Source organism: Eriocheir sinensis, unplaced genomic scaffold (genome assembly GCF_024679095.1).
Source record: "Eriocheir sinensis breed Jianghai 21 unplaced genomic scaffold, ASM2467909v1 Scaffold772, whole genome shotgun sequence".
Lineage (NCBI taxonomy): Eukaryota > Metazoa > Arthropoda > Malacostraca > Decapoda > Varunidae > Eriocheir > Eriocheir sinensis.
This window is the reverse complement of record NW_026112134.1, coordinates 88,045-107,307: the sequence shown is the minus strand read 5'-3', so window position 1 is coordinate 107,307 and position 19,263 is coordinate 88,045. Positions and strand designations below refer to the sequence as shown.

The window sequence follows — 19,263 nt, the reverse complement described above, 5'->3', positions numbered from 1 at the left end:
CCATAACCCTTAATCCTTACTCTTCCTGATGAGTATTACAGCGTTTGCCTCTATTTTCGCCTTCCTTGTAGAGTATTAGTATTAACATCTACGTAAATACTCTTTATATGTTAGTTATAGGGCATGATGTTATTCCTCGCCACAGCCCTTAATCCTTATACCTTTCCTGATCATATTACAACATTAACCTAAATTCTCCCCTTCCTCATAATTGCAGAACATCGGAATTAATATACCTCGTTGCTATTCAGGTATCATTATGTTTGCTGGTAGTGGCGCCTCCAGGGATAAACTCAAGCTCTCCATTTCCAAGATACAGAAAAATGAAAGGACTACTCTATTAACCTCTATCTTCCCATTCCTCATAATTGCAGAACATCAGAATTAATATGCCTCGTTGCTATTCATGTATTATTATGTTTGCTGGTAGTGCCACCTCGAGGGATAAACTCAAGCTCTCCATTTCCATGATACAGAAAATTGAAAGGATCCATCTATGAGGTTTGCCATTCACACGTATTATTATGCGTGTTCGTGTACTATTGTGTTTATTAAGTTTGCTGGTAGTGGCGCCTCGAGGGATAAACTCAAGCTCTCCGTTTCTATGATACAGAAAATTGAAAGGATCCATCTGTGAGGTTTGCCATCAGCGCGAGGAACCAGGGACCATATTCTCAAACATTTCGGGGATCACACACCCACATTTCATAGGGCTTTCGTTACGGGTTTGGGCCATTTCCAGAGGTAGTTTAATGAGCCTGGCAGTAGTTTGACCCTTCTTCTGTATTTTGAACATAAGGAAACACTCATGAGAATCCGATTATCTCCTTTTTGGCCTTTGGAAATAGCTGACATGAGAGGTGGAAGCGTCTGAGAATACCAACCCTGGAGCACCGTGTTAAGCTGGCGTCGTTGCGGGCGCAGAGATCGCTGCTGCGGCGCGACACACGGTGGGTCTCAGTTTCAGTTTCAGCACCATTTTAAGGCGGTCGTTGAGCGGAATACACTGTCATGAAACTCAGCGTATGCGGGTATAAAAGGAAGGAACGCGAGGGTCTCCGGTAGCGCTGCGAACAGTGTGGTGTGGAGAAACGGGCGGACTCAGGGCGTGTATGTGTGTGAGTGTGAGAGAGAGAGAGAGAAAGATGAGGAAGGGAAAGTTGTAAGAATTTGTTAAACGTGTAGACTCGTAGAGGAAGGAAGAAATGGTGTCTTAGAGGGGCCACATCGCCTATAGTGTGTCTAAAAACCACGAACTACAGGGTACCTATGTATGTTTGAGAGAGAGGAGGAAGGAAAGCCGAAAGATCTGTTTTAGTAGAGGAAGGAAGGAGTGGAGTCATGCATTGGCCACATAACCTATATCATGGTGTCTAAGAACCAAGGTGTTTATGTGTGTTTAAGAGAGAGGAGGGAAGAGGCGTTAGATATGGCATGCATGTAGAGGAAGAAGTGAAGGGCATTGCAGGGGTCACATTACCTACAGTGTGGCGTCTAGAAACCAGGGACTCAAAGATATGTGAGAGAAAGAGAGGAAGACAGACAGACAGACAGACACAGAGATAGGTTATCGTAATCATGTATATGTGTCGTGTGTGTGTGTGTGTGTGTGTGTGTGTGTGTGTGTGTGTGTGTGTCCACGTAAGTTTGAGCACCTGCACCGCACTGATTTTAATTGGCAACACTATCTACTATCTTACACACACACACACACACTCGTTCAGGGTTGAGGAAGGGTTTGCTGTCAAGAGTAAATTGTCTATTGATTTGAGTCGCCGATGTTTTATGGATGGCGAGGAGCTTCATGAATCTTGCGTGGAAAAAATCTTGTTGGTAATGACGCAGCGTTGTGGAATGGACGCATCGACCACGCACTGTCCTTATTATAACAGAGAGGGAGAGAGATAGAATACCAGATAGATAATGGATGGAGAGATAGATAGAGAGAAAGAGAAAGAAAGAAAGAAAGAGAGAAAGAAAGATAGAAAGAAAGAAAGGAAACAAGAGAGAAGGAAAGAAAGAAAGAAAGAAAGAAAGAAATGAAGGAAGAAAGGAAGGAAACATGGAAACGTGGAAATGCAGGCAACAGAAAGTCTATTGGCTCATTACGAGGTTGCCCGCTTTGGTGATTTAATCTGCTCGACAGCCACTTGGGGCCTGGGGAGCAGATGAAAGCACCTCGATATTGAGGAGCAGATGAAAGCACCTCAATATTCAGTTTACTCCCGACGCAGCGAAGTGACGGTCGATTCTATATTTGAAGGAGTTGATAGTATTCACATTTACTACTTCTGAAGGAAGATTGTTCCAGTGGCGGATGACTCGGTTTGAAAAGAAACTCCTTCCGATGTCTGTGTTACGTCGACTAGACTGAATGGGTAAACCGTTATTTCTAGTTCTTAGGTTGATTTGCAGTTCAAAGAATTTGGAGTAATCGACGTTATTGAAGTTTTTCAGATACTTGAAGACTTGAATCATATCCCCTCGTAGGCGTCTCTTCTCCAATGTAAAGAGTTTGAGTCGCTTGAGTCGTTCCTCGTACGGGTGAGCCCTTAAGGTTGGTATCATCTTCGTGGCGCGTCGTTGAATTCTTTCCAGTAAATCAATGTCCTTTCTGTAATTAGGAGACCAGAACTGTACTGCATACTCGAGGTGCGGTCTTACCATGGAATTATACAAGGATTGCATCACGTCTGGCGTTTTACACACGAAGTTCCTTGCTATGAACCCGAGCATAGTGTTGGCTTTGTTGTAGGCTTTTTTACAGTGATTTGCGTGTTTCAGGTCGCTGCTGATAGTGACTCCAAGATCCTTTTCCTCCTGCATCGCTTGCAGAGGTTTCCCATTCATGATGTGTGTGTGGTTACTATTTCTGGACCCAATGTGCATGACTTTGCATTGCCATTTTTCCGACCATTCGATAATGTGATTGAGGTCTTTCTGAATGATTTCGCAATCGGTCTTTATGAGGGCCTTTCCCCCCACCTTGGTGTCATCAGCAAATTTCGATATTGTGGATTGCAGTCCTGATTCGAGGTCGCTGATATATATGATGAAGAGAATGGGTCCCAGCACTGACCCTTGAGGATCTCCACTAGTGACTGGAAGCCAATCGGAAGGCTGTCCGTTGAGTAGTACTCGTTGTTTTCTGCCGGTGAGCCAATCTTTTATCCACGCGATCAGACTGGCTCCAAGAGAGAGAGTGATTGAGGCAGTGAAAGAGTTCCTGGAGAGCATGTGGCGTGCAAGATGTAGGCAATGATACCTTGCCCCGAGTAGAGCACCGACTTTCCGTATGTTTTGTTTTTCCTTCAGAGGAACTGCCGATACAAAGACCTGGCTGGGGAGAAATCCCAAGTCACATGTGACATCAAGATCAGGATCAAGATCAAGCAGACCAACGGGCCCCTACACACCTTCCCGCTGCTCCACACACTGACCTCAAGTGTCTTGCCATAGCCTCCGCCTGCATACACGTGGCAGTGACGGGGCCCCCAGGTGAGTATAGTAGTTAGGGCGACTGTCGCATATATAGACAGGCTCTCTCTCTAATATTTTTAGGACTAGTGTCTCTCTCTCTCTCTCTCTCTCTCTCTTCTGGTGTGTTTTGGGGGTCTCTCTCTGCTGCCTGACACTTTCCCTGAATGTCACACTGTCTCCTTAGTTCCTTTATTCCCCTCCCTGGTTCCTCCTTTCCCTGCAATGTTTCTCCTATTGTGCAGGCGTGGGCAAGACGACACTGATCCAGAAGGTCGTGGGTCGGCTGCAGGAGGCTGAGGTGGCGTGTAGCGGGTTCTATACCAAGGAGGTGCGGCAGGGAGGCAAGAGGGTTGGCTTTGATGTGGTCACCTTGAGCAGCAGAGGTGAGGTGCAGGGTTCATGTTCTTAATTGCCTCGGGCCCCCATTACAAGTTTCCCAAGGCCACAGAGAAGATTAACTGGGTTCTGATGGGTGTTTTTCCTGTCCATGGTGCAGGGGTCATGTAAAACTGTCACCAATATCACTCTATATCTCTGTATCTCTGTCTTCTTAAATGTGTCGGACTCCAATCACGACTTTTACCCAAGGCCACAGAGAAGACTAACCTGTTTTTTATGGGTGTTTTTCCTGTCCATGGTGCAGAGGTCATGTAAAACTATCACAGGGACCACAAAACGGTCCATGAAAACCCCAGCAACTTCTACGAGAGGCTTCTCAATCAGGCGGCCTCAGGTCATTTCTGTTTATGCTGTAGAAGTTTTGTCCTTCCAAGATACAGTCATACCTTGGTTTATGAGCTTAATTCGTTCCGGAATTTTGCTCGCAAACCAAATGAACGCACACTGTGATGCTGAAAACACAAAGATCGCACACCAGACCACAAACATAAGTGTACACAAGCACGTGGGTGCTACCTCTGTGGGTGCACAGCGAACACTGAAACCCCATTCCCACTGTTTTCCGCTCTGAGCACTCTTGGCTTGCGGTGAACAAAGGGAACCATCGCTCACGCCTTCGACTTGTATAAACAGGATGCTCGTACACCAATCAATCGCTCTTCAACCAAGGCATTTTTAGTAGGGATGTACCGACGTATCGGTATCGGTGGTATCGGCACATATTAAGAGTATCGGTATTGGCTGATTTTCTGCCGATACTAGCGACACTTGAAGTGGTTTTGTAAGCCGGTTTGGAATTTTCCGCGATTTAATTTTCATCACTTTAAACGATAAGATTCATATTACTTTGAATACAAATATATAATACTTAGTATACAGTGCAGCCTTTGGTACCGCGGATGCGTACAATACAGGTTTAGTACTAGCAGCTTCGGCGCGCTCCATTATTTTATTAACTTATCTATTAGATAATTCTTTATATCCGATTATTTTTTATAGTTTTGCTAATATATATACTGTTATCGTTATTGGACTATGAGTCCATACATAGTAACTATATATATGCTAATTTCTATCGAAAAATAAATATTCACTTCATTCAGTGGAGAGATAGAGATTTACATAGCTTTACATAGAAAATCAGACCACACAGACCCCATGGTCCAGACTTGGTGGTCTGTCCTTAAACCTAAGTGATTTTACATTAATCAGAAGACTCCAAAACGTTGCATTTCTACTCTAGTTGATATTAAGTTGAAGGAAGTGACGGTCGAGCTTATTTTTGAAGGAGTCAATCGTGTTACACTGGACCACTGATGGCGGAAGCTTATTCCATTCTCGCACTACAACGTTGGTGAAGAAAAATTTGATCCAGTCTGAATTTACTTGTCTACATCTGAGTTTTACGCCATTGTTCCTCGTGCGCAAAGTGTCATCGATCATAAACAATGTTGATCTGTCTACATTCGTGAAACCATTAAGTATTTTAAAACATTCGATCAGTTTTCCTCGGAGGCGACGTTTCTCAAGAGAGAACATGTTAAGGGTAGAAAGCCTTTCTTCGTAGGATTTGTTGCGCAAGGAAGGGATCATTTTCGTTGCCCGACGCTGAACACCTTCTAATTTAGCAATATCCTTTGCATGGTGGGGAGACCAAAACTGTACCGCATATTCCAAGTGGGGTCTGACTAAACTGTTGTAGAGCGGGAGTATTACATCTTTATTCTTGAATAAAAAGTTTCTTTTAATGAAGCCCAACATTCTGTTCGCTTTATTTGCTGCATCGATGCATTGCTGTGAGATTTTGAGGTTTGACGCGATTTTGACCCCCAAGTCCTTGGCGCATTGAACGCTTTTGAGTTTAACGCCGCGCATTTCGTATTCGAACTTCTTATTCCTCGTTCCAACTTGAAGGACCTGGCACTTGTCTACGTTAAAGGGCATCTCCCATCTATCCGACCAAACTGAAATTTTGTGCAAATCCTCTTGGAGGCTTTGCCTGTCTTCGTCAGTCAGAACCGAGTTACCAATCTTTGTGTCGTCTGCAAATTTACTAATGCGGTTATTGAGTCCAACATCCACGTCGTTGATGTAAATAATGAAGAGCACTGGGCCAAGAACCGAGCCCTGAGGGACGACACTAGTGACAGGCGCCCACTCTGAGTTAAATCTGTCAATCACTACTCTTTGTTGTCTGTTGCTCAACCAATTCGCGATCCATTGGTTTACTTAACCGTCAATACCTATTTGCTTTAATTTGTAAAGTAATTTTTTTTTTTTTTTTTACAGCAAAGGAGACAGCTCAAGGGCACAAAAAAGTAAACATTAATAAAAAAAAAAAAGCCCGCTACTCGCTGCTCCTAAAAAGAATCCAAAGAGGTGGCCGAAAGATAAGTCAGTTTCGGGAGGAGAGGTGTCCTGATACCCTCCTCTTGAAAGAGTTCAAGTCTTAGGCAGGAGGAAATACAGATGAAGGAAGATTGTTCCAGAGTTTACCAGCGTGAGGGATGAAAGAGTGAAGATGCTGGTTAACTCTTGCATAAGGGGTTTGGACAGTATAGGGATGAGCATGAGTAGAAAGTCGAGTGCAGCGGGGCCGCGGGAGGGGGGGAGGCATGCAGTTAGCAAGTTCAGAAGAGCAGTCAGCGTGGAAATATCGATAGAAGATAGAAAGAGAGGCAACATTGCGGCGGAATTTAAGAGGTAGAAGACTATCAGTATGAGGAGGAGAGCTGATGAGACGAAGAGCCTTTGCCTCCACTCTGTCCAGAAGAGCTGTGTGAGTGGAGCCCCCCCCACACATGAGATGCATACTCCATACGAGGGCGGACAAGGCCCCTGTATATGGACAGCAACTGTGCAGGGGAGAAGAACTGGCGGAGACGGTACAGAACGCCCAGCCTCGAGGAAGCTGATTTAGTAAGAGATGAGATATGAAGGTTCCAGTTGAGATTTTGAGTTAAGGATAGACCGAGGATGTTTAGTGTTGAGGAAGGTGATAGCTGGGTGTTGTCAAAGAATAGGGGATAGTTGTTTGGAAGATTGTGTCGAGTGGATAGGTGGGAAAACTGTGTTTTTGAGGCGTTGAAGGACACCAGGTTCTTCTTGCCCCAATCGGAAAAAATAGTAACGTCTGAGGCTAAGCGTTCTGCAGCCTCCAGCCTTGAGTCGTTAAGTTCCTGAAGGGTGGTCTTCTATTAAAAGAAGTTGAATAATGCAGAGTGGAATCATCGGCGTAGGCATGGATAGGACAGTTCGTTTTGGATAGAAGATCATCAATGAACAACAGAAAAGAGGGAGATAGGACAGCACCCTGTGGGACACCACTGTGAATAGATTTAGTGGAAGAACAGTGACCGTCTACCTAGGTAAAAATAGAACGGTCAGAAAGGAAACTGGAGATAAAGGTACAGAGAGAAGGATAGAAACCGTAGGAGGGTAGTTTGAAAGCAAGATTTGTGCCAGACCCTATCAAAAGCTTTTGATATGTCCAGCGCAATAGCAAAAGTTTCACCGAAACGGCTAAGAGAGGATGACCAAGAGTCAGTTAAGAAGGCTAGGAGATCACCAGTAGAACGCCCCTTGCGGAACCCATACTGGCGATCAGATAGAAGGTCAGAAGTGGAAAGGTGCTTTTGAATCTTACGGTTAAGGATTGATTCAAGCTTTAGATAGACAAGAAAGTAAAGCAATAGGACGGTAGTTTGAGGGATTGGAGCGGTCACCCTTCTAGGTACAGGCTGTGTGAAGGCATACTTCCAGCAAGAAGGAAAGGTAGATGTTGACAGGCAGAGGCGAAAGAGTTTGACCAGGCAGGGTGACAGCACGGAGGCACAGTTTTTAAGGACAATAGGAGGCACTCCATCAGGTCCATAAGCCTTCTGAGGATTGAGGCCAGAGAGGGCATAGAAAACATCATTTTGAAGAATCTTTATAACAGGCATAAAGGAGTCAGAGTTTGGATGATTTGGAGGTATATGCCCAGACTCGTCCATAGGGGAGTTTTAGAAAAGTTTGAGAGAAGAGTTCAGCCTTAGAGATAGATGAGACGGCAGTGTTGCCGTCAGGACTGAGGAGTGGAGGGAAAGATGAAGAAGTGAAGTTGGAGGAGATGTTTTGGCTAGATGCCAGAAGTCACGGGCAGAGTGAGGGAAAGCAAGGTGTTGACAGGCTCGATTAATGAAAGAGAAATCGGTTACTCGGAGAATAGATTTGGCACGATTTCGGGCAGAAATGCAAAGATCAAAATAAGCATTAGTTTGAAGGCTCAGGTATCTTTTGTAAGCTACCTCTCTATCATTGACAGCACGAGAACAAGCGTGATTAAACCAAGGCTTTTTAGCGTGAGGAGTAGAGCAAGAACGAGGAATGTATGCCTCCATTCCAGAGACAATCACCTCTGTGATCGCTGAGCACACACAGAGGGGTCTCTATCCTGGAAGCAATAATCATTCCACGGGAAATCGGAAAAGTACATCCTCAGGTCGTCCCACCGAGCTGAAGCAAAATGCCAGAAGCATCGCCTCTTCGGTGGGTCCAAAGGATGTACAGGAGCGATAGGACAGGATGCAGAAATAAGATTGTGATCGGAGGAGCCCAACGGAGAGAACAGTTTGACAGAATAAGCAGAAGGGTTTGAGGTAAGGAAGAGGTCTAGAATGTTGGGCCGATCTCCAAGACGGTCAGGAATACGTGTAGGGTGCTGGACCAACTGCTCTAGGTCGTTGAGGATAGCAAAGTTGTAGGCTTGTTCACCAGGATGGTCAGTGAAAGAGGATGAAAGCCAAAGCTGGTGGTGAACATTGAAATCTCCTAGGATGGAGATTTCAGCGAAGGGACTTTATCAAACGCTTTCTGGAAATCAAGATAGACTACGTCCAGTGATTTGGTTACGTCATAAACAGTGAAGAGGTCGTTATAAAAGGTTAATAGGTTTGATAGGCAGGATCTTTTGTTTCGGAAGCCATGTTGTGAGTCCCCAATTAATGAGTGGCTTTCAAGGTAACTCACAATTTTGTCTCTAATTAAACCCTCAAGTAGCTTACCTACAACCGAAGTTAGACTAATGGGCCTGTAATTACCTGGTACTTTTTTGTCTCCTTTCTTAAAAATCGGTGTCACGTTAGCCTTTTTCCAATCTGAAGGGACGATGCCTTGTCGCAAGGACATATTGAATACGGTTGTGAGGGAGGAGAGTATTTCGCTCTTTGTTTCTTTCAGCAGAATTGGATATACTTTGTCAGGGCCAGGACTTTTATTTGTTTTGAGTGATTTGAGGGCTTTAAGGACTTCATCGGGTTTTATTTCAAAGTTAGACAATGCATGCTCGGGATTTACATTAGTACTGGTGTTGGTGGTGGTGGCGGGAGGACTGTTATTATTAAACACCGAGGAAAAGTAATTATTGTTTAATAGGTTTGCAACGTGTTGGCTGTCAGTCACTAGTGCACCGTCGCTGTTTGTTAAAGGTCCAATTCCACTTCTGATCGCCTTTCTGTTGTTTATGTAACTGAAGAAGGATTTCGGATTATTTTTACAGTTGGCTGCAATGTTTTCTTCATATCTACGCTTTGCCTGACGCACTAATCTGTTTACTCGTCGCCTGGCATCATTGTAAAGTCTAATGTTTTCGGGCGTGCTTTGCTCTTTCTTTAACCTGTAAGACAATTTTCTCTCCTTGACTGAGTGTTTAATTTCGCTATTAAACCAAGGTGGACTTTTATTAGTGTTAATTCGCTTCTCGCACAAGGGGACAAATGTGTCCTGCTGAATGAGTAAGTGATTTTTAAAGCTTAGCCAGGCGTCCTCTACATTGCCGTCATCTGATAGTTGCATATCTATTAGTTTTCTTTTGAAATTGGGCACCTTTACTTTATTTTCAGTCACCGATGTTTGAGCTATAATGTCAACGCGCACTAGTTTATGATCGCAGGAACCGAGGTGTTCTCCTACCGTGACATTACTGACTAGGTTATCTTGGGTCGCTATAACAAGGTCAAGGAGAGAGAGAGAGAGAGAGAGAGAGAGAGAGAGAGAGAGAGAGAGAGAGAGAGAGAGAGAGAGAGAGAGAGAGAGAGACAGAGAGAGAGAGAGAGAGAGAGAGAGGAGAGAGAGAGAGAGAGAGAGAGAGAGAGAGAGAGAGAGAGAGAGAGAGAGAGAGAGAGAGAGAGAGAGAGAGAGAGAGAGAGAGAGAGAGAGAGAGAGAGAGAGAGAGAGAGAGAGAGAGAGAGAGAGAGAGAGAGAGAGAGAGAGAGAGAGAGAGAGAGAGAGAGAGAGAGAGAGAGAGAGAGAGAGAGAGAGAGAGAGAGAGAGAGAGAGAGAGAGAGAGAGAGAGAGAGAGAGAGAGAGAGAGACTCTGTCTCAGCCTCACTCGTGTGAAGAAGAAATGAGGGACACCATGAGCGACTGGTTAGTATTGGTACCGGTACCGAGCAGTCTGGTACCGGTACCGTACCGTATAGCTGGTACAGTTAGTACCGGTACTGGTACCGGAACCTGCCCACCCCTACTTCGGAGCACGCTGCCAAGGTCTGGGGATTTCTTCACAGTCTTCTGCCTAAATGTACGGCAATGAAGGTAAAGCTAACCCAACTTAGTCAACTAGACCTCACGAGGCGCCTCCTCCCTCTCCCCTTGTCGAAACTTATGGGGGGGGGTTGTTTAACCCTTCCCTTCTATGGTGGAATAACGAGTAGTGGGTCTTTTTTTACCTTAACATTTGATATTGCCCTTTAGCTGCTGGAATTGCTGTATAAAAAAAATCAGTGCACAGGTATCGGTATCAGTATCGGTATCGGTATCGGTTAAATATTAAGGTCTCGGTATCGATATCGATCAAAAGTTTGATATCAGTACATCCCTAATTTTTAGTGAATATTTTGAGCTGATAAATCAAAACACTCATAAAGTAAGGCACTCATGGTGTTACTGCAACATGGTTTAGCTCCTCCACAGACAGACCTCAGAACGTCCGTGCCTAGGCTATCACTGCTCATTGCTTGCGTATCCAGCCAGGACAATTCTATCTTGATTACTGTTATCTACTTCAGCAAAGCACCTAAATCTGTACATACCTAATGAAGCTTAACGTTAAAAACTCCACTGTTCTGCTGATTCTTTCAATTTTAATGTCATTTGACCCGTTCACTGCGATTGGCACTGATTTGGCCTTCACTGGTAGCCTGGTAACATATAGTCCCAGGTCTTTCTCTGCCTCTGTGGTGGACAGTGGAGTGTCTCCCATGTGGTATTGATATGCTGGATATCCCTTCCCAGGGCGCATGACTTTACATTTTTTTTCATTGCATTGTAGCAGCCACTTTTTGTTCCATTTCTGTAGCTTTAACGATGTCTTCTGGTAGGGGGTCCGCAGTCAACAGGCTAATTTCTACTGACAGAACGTTTCTTTCCCTTGCATTCCTCTCTGCTTGGATAGTGTTATCCCTTTGTATTACAATTGCTATGTCAGCTTATCTTCTACCTCATAGTGTGTCTGTTCATTGGTTTCCATTTCTCACATTTGAACATAGTCATCTGGAAAAGAAAACTGCTCAGACCCGGGGCGCTGTTCATGCTGGCCTCTGGGGGCTCAGAAAAGGGGTGGATGTGGGGGATTGTGAGTATGTCCTGGTTTGTCATGCAAGAATTTGGTGGCATTTACATTCTTTCACCTCTTTTTTTATTTGAATACTGACCCAGGAATAAGATGAACAGTTCTAAAGATCAAGAAAAAAGTTTGCTAATTTTGACTAACTCATCTTTTGTTTTTATCCTTATATGAGTACTGGTTGGGATGAAGCAGACAGACTGGTGAACACGCCCTAATAAAATCAATATTTCTGACAGGGCTGAGGGCAGTGGAGGGCGAGAACCTCGGGTTGGTAACTACGTTGCTGATGTGGCGTCCTTCGAGTCCCTGGCCCTGTCTCTCCTGCAGACTCAGGTACGCTCCCTTCGACAGCACCGTGCTCCACCTCAACATCTCTTAACCCCTCCGCTGCGATTGGCACGGATTTGGCTTTCACTGGTAGCCTGGTAAAATAGTATAGTCCCAGGTCTTTCTCTGCCTCTGTGCTGGATAGTGGAGTGTTTTCCATGTGTTATTGGTATGCTGGATATCCCCTCCCAAGGTGCAGGACTTTACATTTTCTTCGCTGAATTGTAGCAGCAACTTTTTGCTCTACTTCTATAGCTTGGTGAGGTCTTCTTGTAGGAAATCCGCATTCAAGGGGTTAACTAGGTCACTGCTATTAATTTCAGGACTGCAGGAATTAGTATCTCAGGCTGTCATTGTGTAGATACCTTGTTACATCAGATAATGCTCTTCCATGGTTATTGTGTACTACATGGAGAGGCTGAGTATATAGTATTCATGTTTTGAGTGCCTAACCTGTTGTTGCAATGGAAAACAAGTCTGTTCATCCTTGGTACTGTCATCAGATATTTTTTATCCTGGTAGGTATAGAAAGGATAGAGACAATGTAAGTCCCTGTTTCCTCCCTTAACATGCTATAACAACAGTCTCTATCCTGCAGATAACATGTCCATTCCCTTCCCTTTCCTTCCATTCCCTTCCCTTCCCTTCCCATCCCATCCCATCCCATCCCTTCCCTTCCCTTCCCTTCCCTTCCCTCCCTTTTTCATCCCTTCCCTTCCCTTCCCTGCCTTTCCCTTCCTTTTCCATCCCTTCCCTTCCTTTTTCATCCATTCTCTTCCCTTCCCTTTTCATCCCTTCCCTTCCCTTGGAAACATGGAAACATGGAAACATGGAAATGCAGGCAACAGAAAGCCTATTGGCTCATTACGAGGTCGCCCGCTTGGGTGATTTAATCTGCTCGACCGCCGCTTAGGGCTTGGTGAGCAGATGAAAGCACCTCGATATTGAGGAGCAGATGGAAGCCCCTCGTTATTCAGTTTACTCCCGACGCAGCGAAATGACGGTCGATTCTATATTTGAAGGAGTTGATGGTATTTGCATTTACTACTTCTGAGGGAAGATTGTTCCAGTGGCGGATGACTCGGTTTGAAAAGAAACTCCTTCCAATGTCTGTGTTATATCGACTCGACTGAATGGGTAAACCGTTATTTCTAGTTCTTGAGTTGGTTTGCAGTTCAAAGAATTTGGAGTAATCGACGTTATTGAACTTTTTTAGATACTTGAAGACTTGAATCATATCCCCTCGTAGGCGTCTTTTCTCCAATGTAAAGAGATTGTGTCGCTTGAGTCGTTCCTCGTACGGTTGAGCCCTGAAGGTTGGAATCATCTTTGTGGCGCGTCGTTGAGTCCTTTCCAGTAAAGCAATGTCCTTTCTGTAATTGGGAGACCAGAACTGCACTGCATACTCGAGGTGCGGTCTTACCATGGAATTATACAAGGATAGCATCACGTCTGGTGTTTTACACTCGAAGTTCCTCGCTATGAACCCAAGCATAATGTTGGCCTTGTTGTATGCTTTTTTACAGTGATTCGCGTGTTTCAGGTCACTGCTGATAGTGGCTCCAAGATCCTTTTCCTCCTGCATCGCTTGCAGAGGTCTCCCATTCATGATGTATGTGTGGTTACTATTTTGGGACCCAATGTGCATGACTTTGCATTTGTCAACATTAAAAGAGATTTGCCAGTTTTCCGACCATTCGATAATGTGATTGAGGTCTTTCTGAATGATTTCGCAGTCGGTCTTTGTGAGGGCATCTCCACCCACCTTGGTGTCATCTGCAAATTTCGATATTGTGGATTTCAGTCCTCATTCTAGGTCATTGATATATATGATAAAGAGGATGGGTCCCAGCACTGACCCTTGAGGCACTCCACTAGTGACTGGAAGCCAATCGGAAGGCTGTCCGTTGAGTAGTACTCGTTGTTTTCTGTCGGTGAGCCAATCTCTTATCCACGCGATCAGATTGGCTCCGATGCCCGCCGAGTGCAGTTTCTTAAGTAGTCGCTCGTGCGGTACCTTGTCGAAGGCTTTCTGAAAGTCCCTTTTCATCCCTTTCCTTCCCTTCCCATCCCATCCCTTCCCTTCCCTTTTCATCCCATCCCATCCCTTCCCGTCCCTCCCATTCCCTTTTCATGCCCTTCCATGCTCCCTCTTCCTTTTTCATCCCTTCCCTTCCCTTCCTTCCCTTTCCATCCTTTCTCATCCCATCCCCTTCCCTTTTCTCTCCATCATTTCTCATCCCTTCCCTTTTCTTCCCATCCTTTCTCATCCCTTCCCTTCTTTTTTCATCCCATCCCTTTCCTTCCCTTCCCTTTCCTTCCCATCGTTTCTCATCCCATCCCTTCCCATCCCATCCTATCCATTGTAATTCCACCTCAAATCCCCTATCTTGCTAACCCTACATTATGCATCCTCCAGAGAGCAAGTCCCTCCGTCCTGGTGCTGAATGAAATAGGGAAGATGGAGATGTTAAGTGCCGGCTTTGTGAGGGGCGTGAGGCAGGCCATCGCGGACCCCTCCTCAACCCTCCTGGCAAGCATCCCCGTCGCCAAGGGCAAGCCCATAGCCCTGGTGGAGGAGATCAGGAGCAGCCCAACGTTCATGGTGGTCAATGTAAGGCTTGGGAAAGGAAGGAGTAGGTAGTGGTGGGTGGGTGGTGGGTTGCAGAAGTGATGTAGTAGATGAGTATATGTGGTGGTGGATGTACATCGTGCATGGGTGATTTTTGCACCAGAGTTCGCGCATCGAGATTTGCCGTTCAACTGCACATTTGCCGCCCATACCATCATTAAAACACAGGAGGCATTAATCATGTGTGACGAACATTTTTTCTCCACTCACTGGTGTGAGGGAAGGAGGGTCTACATCTCTCCCCTCCCTCCTGTGGGGGTTGACAGTTTGTATTGCCTTGAACAATTTGGCCTGAAATTTCACCTTCATCCCTGTGTTTCTGCCCATTTTTGTTGGGTTACATAATGGATGGAGAACATAGAGGAGGCAAAGCAATACCAGCAATCACTGATCTTTACATTGCTGGCCAAAATGAAGCCTCCTCTTCCTTTGGAGGTCATTTATTAGTGGTTGCTTCTGTACGCAGTAAGACCTGCAGCCAATGTCACGCTGCCAAGTTTCTTGCACTGTACGTAGTGACACATTACCAAGAAGAGTATGGGTTCATTCTTTCAAATTCCTGGTTCTAAGGCGAGGAGTGACGTCAAGCTATCGTCTAAAGACGTTCCTGCTTCTATAAAAAAATGTTTTGGTTTCCATGGTCGTTCCTTAAGGAGTGTGACCGTCCCCTTTCCGCCAGCCTTAAATCAGTGGATCAAGATTCTCACTGTTCTAAGCTTCAGTCATTAACCTTACAAATTTTCTTATTACTGTGCACAGCAATGTAAAGATCAGTGATTGCTGGCATTGTTTTGCCTCCTCTATGTTTTCCATCCATTATGTAATCCAGCCAAAATGGGCGGAAACACAAGGATGTAGGTGAAATTTTAGGCTAAATTGTTCAAGGCAATACAAACTCAACCCCCTCTAGAGGGAAAAGAGGGAGGGGGACCCTCCCTCCCTACCACCAGCGAGTGGAGAAAAAGATGTACGTCAGTGCCAGACACATGATTAATGCCTCTTGTGTTTTAATGACGGTATGGGAGGCAAATATGAAGTTGTACGGCAAATCTCGATGAGGGGACTCTGGAGCAGAAATCATCCACGTACGATGTAGTTTGAGAAATGTGGGGATGGTAAACGAAGAAGAAGAAGTAGAAGAAGAAGAAGAGGTAGATGAAAAAGAAGTAGGTGAAGACGGAGAAGAAACAAGAAAAAACGAAGAAAAAAAAATAATATCAAGAAGAACAAGAATAAGACAGCGAAAAAGAAGAACTGGAAAAAGAAGTAGAAGGAGGAAAAAGAAGACAAAGAAGAAAAAAAATTGAGGAAAGAACAAGAACAAGACCTCATGATTAGTATGATTTTTCTTTTTGCCATCTGGTAGAAAAACTATGAATGGGAGCGGCAGTTTTTCTTCCATGACCTTGTAGGAAAAACCTATAGGAAAACTGTAATTGGGACTCTCTCTCTCTCTCTCTCTCTCTCTCTCTCTCTCTCTCTCTCTCTCTCTCTCTCTCTCTCTCTCTCTCTCTCTCTCTCTCTCTCTCTCTCTCTCTCTCTCTCCTTGATTTTTTTTTCCTTCTTTCTGTTTCATGTTCTTTCTCTCTTCTGCAGTTTGATTCTGTCTGTCTGTCGGTCTGTCTGTCTGTTTCTGTCCATGGTTGTACTTTTCCCTTGATGGACCTGAGGAAAAATTGTATGGATGTGATGTGTTCCTACTTTCCCTTCTCTCTGACAAACCTGTAGGAAATATTGTACAGGGTGGAGATGTGCTTACTTCCCGAAGACATACATGTGTTCCTTCCTCTTCCACAGCTGACCAGAGCCAGCAGGGACGACCCGGCTGTCCTGGAGAAGATTATCAGCACCTTAAGAACCTCCCTCGAGAAGTAATGTTGCTGACACCAACTGCAGGACCTAAGAACCTCTACGAAGAAGTGATGTTTACTGATGCCAACTACAGGACCTAAGAACCTCTACGAAGAAGTGATGTTTACTGATGCCAACTACAGGACCTAAGAACCTCTACGAAGAAGTGATGTTTACTGATGCCAACTACAGGACCTAAGAACCTCTACGAAGTGATGTTTGCTGACACCAACTACAGGACCTAAGAACCTCTACGAAGAAGTGATGTTTGCTGATGCCAACTACAGGACCTAAGAACCTCTAAGAAGAAGTGATGTTTGCTGAGTTTTAATAAAAACACATGTTCCTGCTTCTTGTTTAGTGAAATCCATTCAACTGTGTGTGTGTAGGGGAGAGAGAGAGAGAGAGAGAGAGAGAATATTTAGTGCCGGCTTTGAAAAATGGTTTGAAAAATGTGGAGATGGTAAATGAAGAGGAAGAAGGAGACTAAGAAATAGAAAAAGAGGAAGAAAAAAAATCATGACAAAGAGGGAAAAAAAAAATAAGTAGAAGAAAAAAAATGAAGAAAAAGAAAAAAAAGGACAAGAACAAGACCTCACGATTGCTATTTTTTTTTTATCTTTGCTAACTGGCAGAAAAGCTATGATTGGGGGCGGCAACTTTTCCTTCATGACCTTGTACGAGAAATTACTTGACCTTTCTCTCGACAAACCTAATAACAAAGAAAAAGGTAAGGAGAGTGGAAGTAAAGAAACGGAAAGAAAAAGGAAAGGAAGTCCCGGGACGGCAGGGGAAAAGAACTGAGTGAAGGAAAGAAGGGAATGGATGGAGTGGAGGGGCAGGGAGAAGAAGGGAAGGAGGGAAGGTGGATACCCGCATCACCTTTCCTAAGCCCTGAGTGACGCCTGATATCGGCACAGCCCTCTCTGTCCCTCTCTTTCACAGCGGCGGCGGCGGCGGGTGTCTCTCAGCCTCCTACCACCGCTCTGCTGATGTTGCTGTTTAGACTTTTTCTAGCCCCCTTGATTCTCCTTTCCTTCTCTCCCCTTTTTTTTTTCCTCCTTCCACCCAACTTTTCTCTCCTTCTATCATCTGTCTCCTAATCTTGATCCTCCTTCTCTCCTTCCCCTCCTTCACACCACTTCCTCTCCTCATTCCATTAATCTTTTCTCTCCTTCTGTCATCCCTACACATTTTCTTCCTCCCCTCCACTGTTCCTTCCTTCCTTCACATTACCTCCATTTTGCTCTCTTCCCCTCACCCATCTTTCCTCTAATAATTGCTTTCTCTCCTTTTTTTACTTTCCTTCCTTCCTTTTTCCCTTGCTTCCTTCACGTAACTCCACTTTCTTCTCCTCCTTCCACCCATCTCTCCCCCTGTAGTGCCTTCCTTCCTCCTTTCCTTCCTCCACATCACCACCTCTATCTTTTCCTCCATCTCTCTCTCCTCTCCTCCAGTCATCTCTCTCCTAATCTACATCCCCTTCCTCCTTTCCTCCCTTCCTTTACATCATCAATTTCTTCCTCTCCTGCCGTGTCTTCCTTACCCTGACAAATCCCTCTCACTTACCGAGGGAGATCTTGTCTGAGGTGGCTTCCCTGTTGAGCCAGAAGGACAGCCAGGAGGACACCACGAGTAGCACACAGGGGCCGTACATCGTGATCAGGAAGTCGCCCATGTGCCGCTGTAGGTCGAAGGACGCCAGCAGAGTGGAGAACTCGCCTGAGGGAGGAGGAGGAAGAGGGCGTTAGGCGAAGCTCGTAAGGGAGTGACAGGAGACACAGAAGAGGATCAAAAGGAGTCGAGTTGAGTGGATTGTGAGGTTCAAAGGTGTTAGGTAAGAATTAATATGACAGGAGTAAAGGAGAAGGATGGAACGTAATAGTGGAGGATGGAGAGGAGCGTGATGGTGGAATGAGGGAACGAATGAGGTTATCGGAGAGAGAGGATTGATGGTGTGAGGAAAGGAGAGGCATAGAGATGGGACGACTAGATGGACAGAGCGATCAGACGGAGGGAATATGTTGGAACCCGCAATCCGGGCACACAGGGCAGACGACACACTGTTTGTATTAGTGACACTTGACCTAAAATTCTGGTACTTTAGGAGTATTTAAAGGAGTTCGTAAATGGGGTGATGAAACGGTGTCGCCTTTCTTATATGTATTTTATTCTACCTTAATACTACTTAATATTACAAAGGGTAAATATATTGTTTAAACCAGCGACTGGCTTACGAGACTCAATGAGTCTTCAGGTTTTCTTTCACTATTGGTTACTGACGTTAGCACGGTATATTGAGTAAAACTCACAATAAAGTATCATAGAAATATAATCCTAAGTAAACTAAGATAATAGAACACAATAGATATGTTGATACGCTTTCCTCTATGGTAATTCTTCACCCATACTACAGTAGCAAAGATGAATGTTCTGCCCATGTTGTCTAGGAAGATAACTGCGTACAGCACACGAGCAGAGAGTGCTGGCTGATCTGATCTCTAGCCTGAATAATGCTTCCATATAGGCATGACATACAGACATCACGAGGGTAGTTGAGCGTCAGGCGTGTGAGTCATACATCAAACTCACACACACACAGGGTCAGTCTCTCTCTCTCTCTCTCTCTCTCTCTCTCTCTCTCTCTCTCTCATTTAGATGGGATGGAAGGCGAATGGGAGGATTGCAAGAACATAGAGGGAATGGATGTTGCTGTTTCTGGGACTGAGTGCTGAAGCAAATGATAGAATTATAGAAGCCATGAGGAGTTTTCTGGAAAAGATGTGGTATGCAAGAAATAGGGAATAGGAAGATTTTTAATGGATATATACGGCTTGTTTTGATTCTATTTTTACAGGTTGTGCCGATATGAAGGCCTGACTACAACGGGTCACCTGTACAGCAAGAGCAAGAGCAAGGTTATGATCAATGAGCTTCAGGTGGCCGCCATAAATGAGCCTGCTTC

General features: G+C 44.8%; 1 protein-coding gene across 1 annotated transcript; it reads left to right on the top strand.

Moving 5' to 3' along the window:
* Window positions 1-3,368: 3,368 nt before the first annotated feature.
* Window positions 3,369-16,573, top strand: LOC126994316 (cancer-related nucleoside-triphosphatase homolog; the record flags this gene model as incomplete). Its single annotated transcript, XM_050853639.1, has 6 exons — window positions 3,369-3,498; window positions 3,723-3,863; window positions 11,409-11,494; window positions 11,702-11,821; window positions 14,235-14,429; window positions 16,245-16,573. Coding segments are annotated over 6 exons (750 nt in total), but the record flags the coding sequence as incomplete, so codon positions are not given.
* Window positions 16,574-19,263: the final 2,690 nt, after the last annotated feature.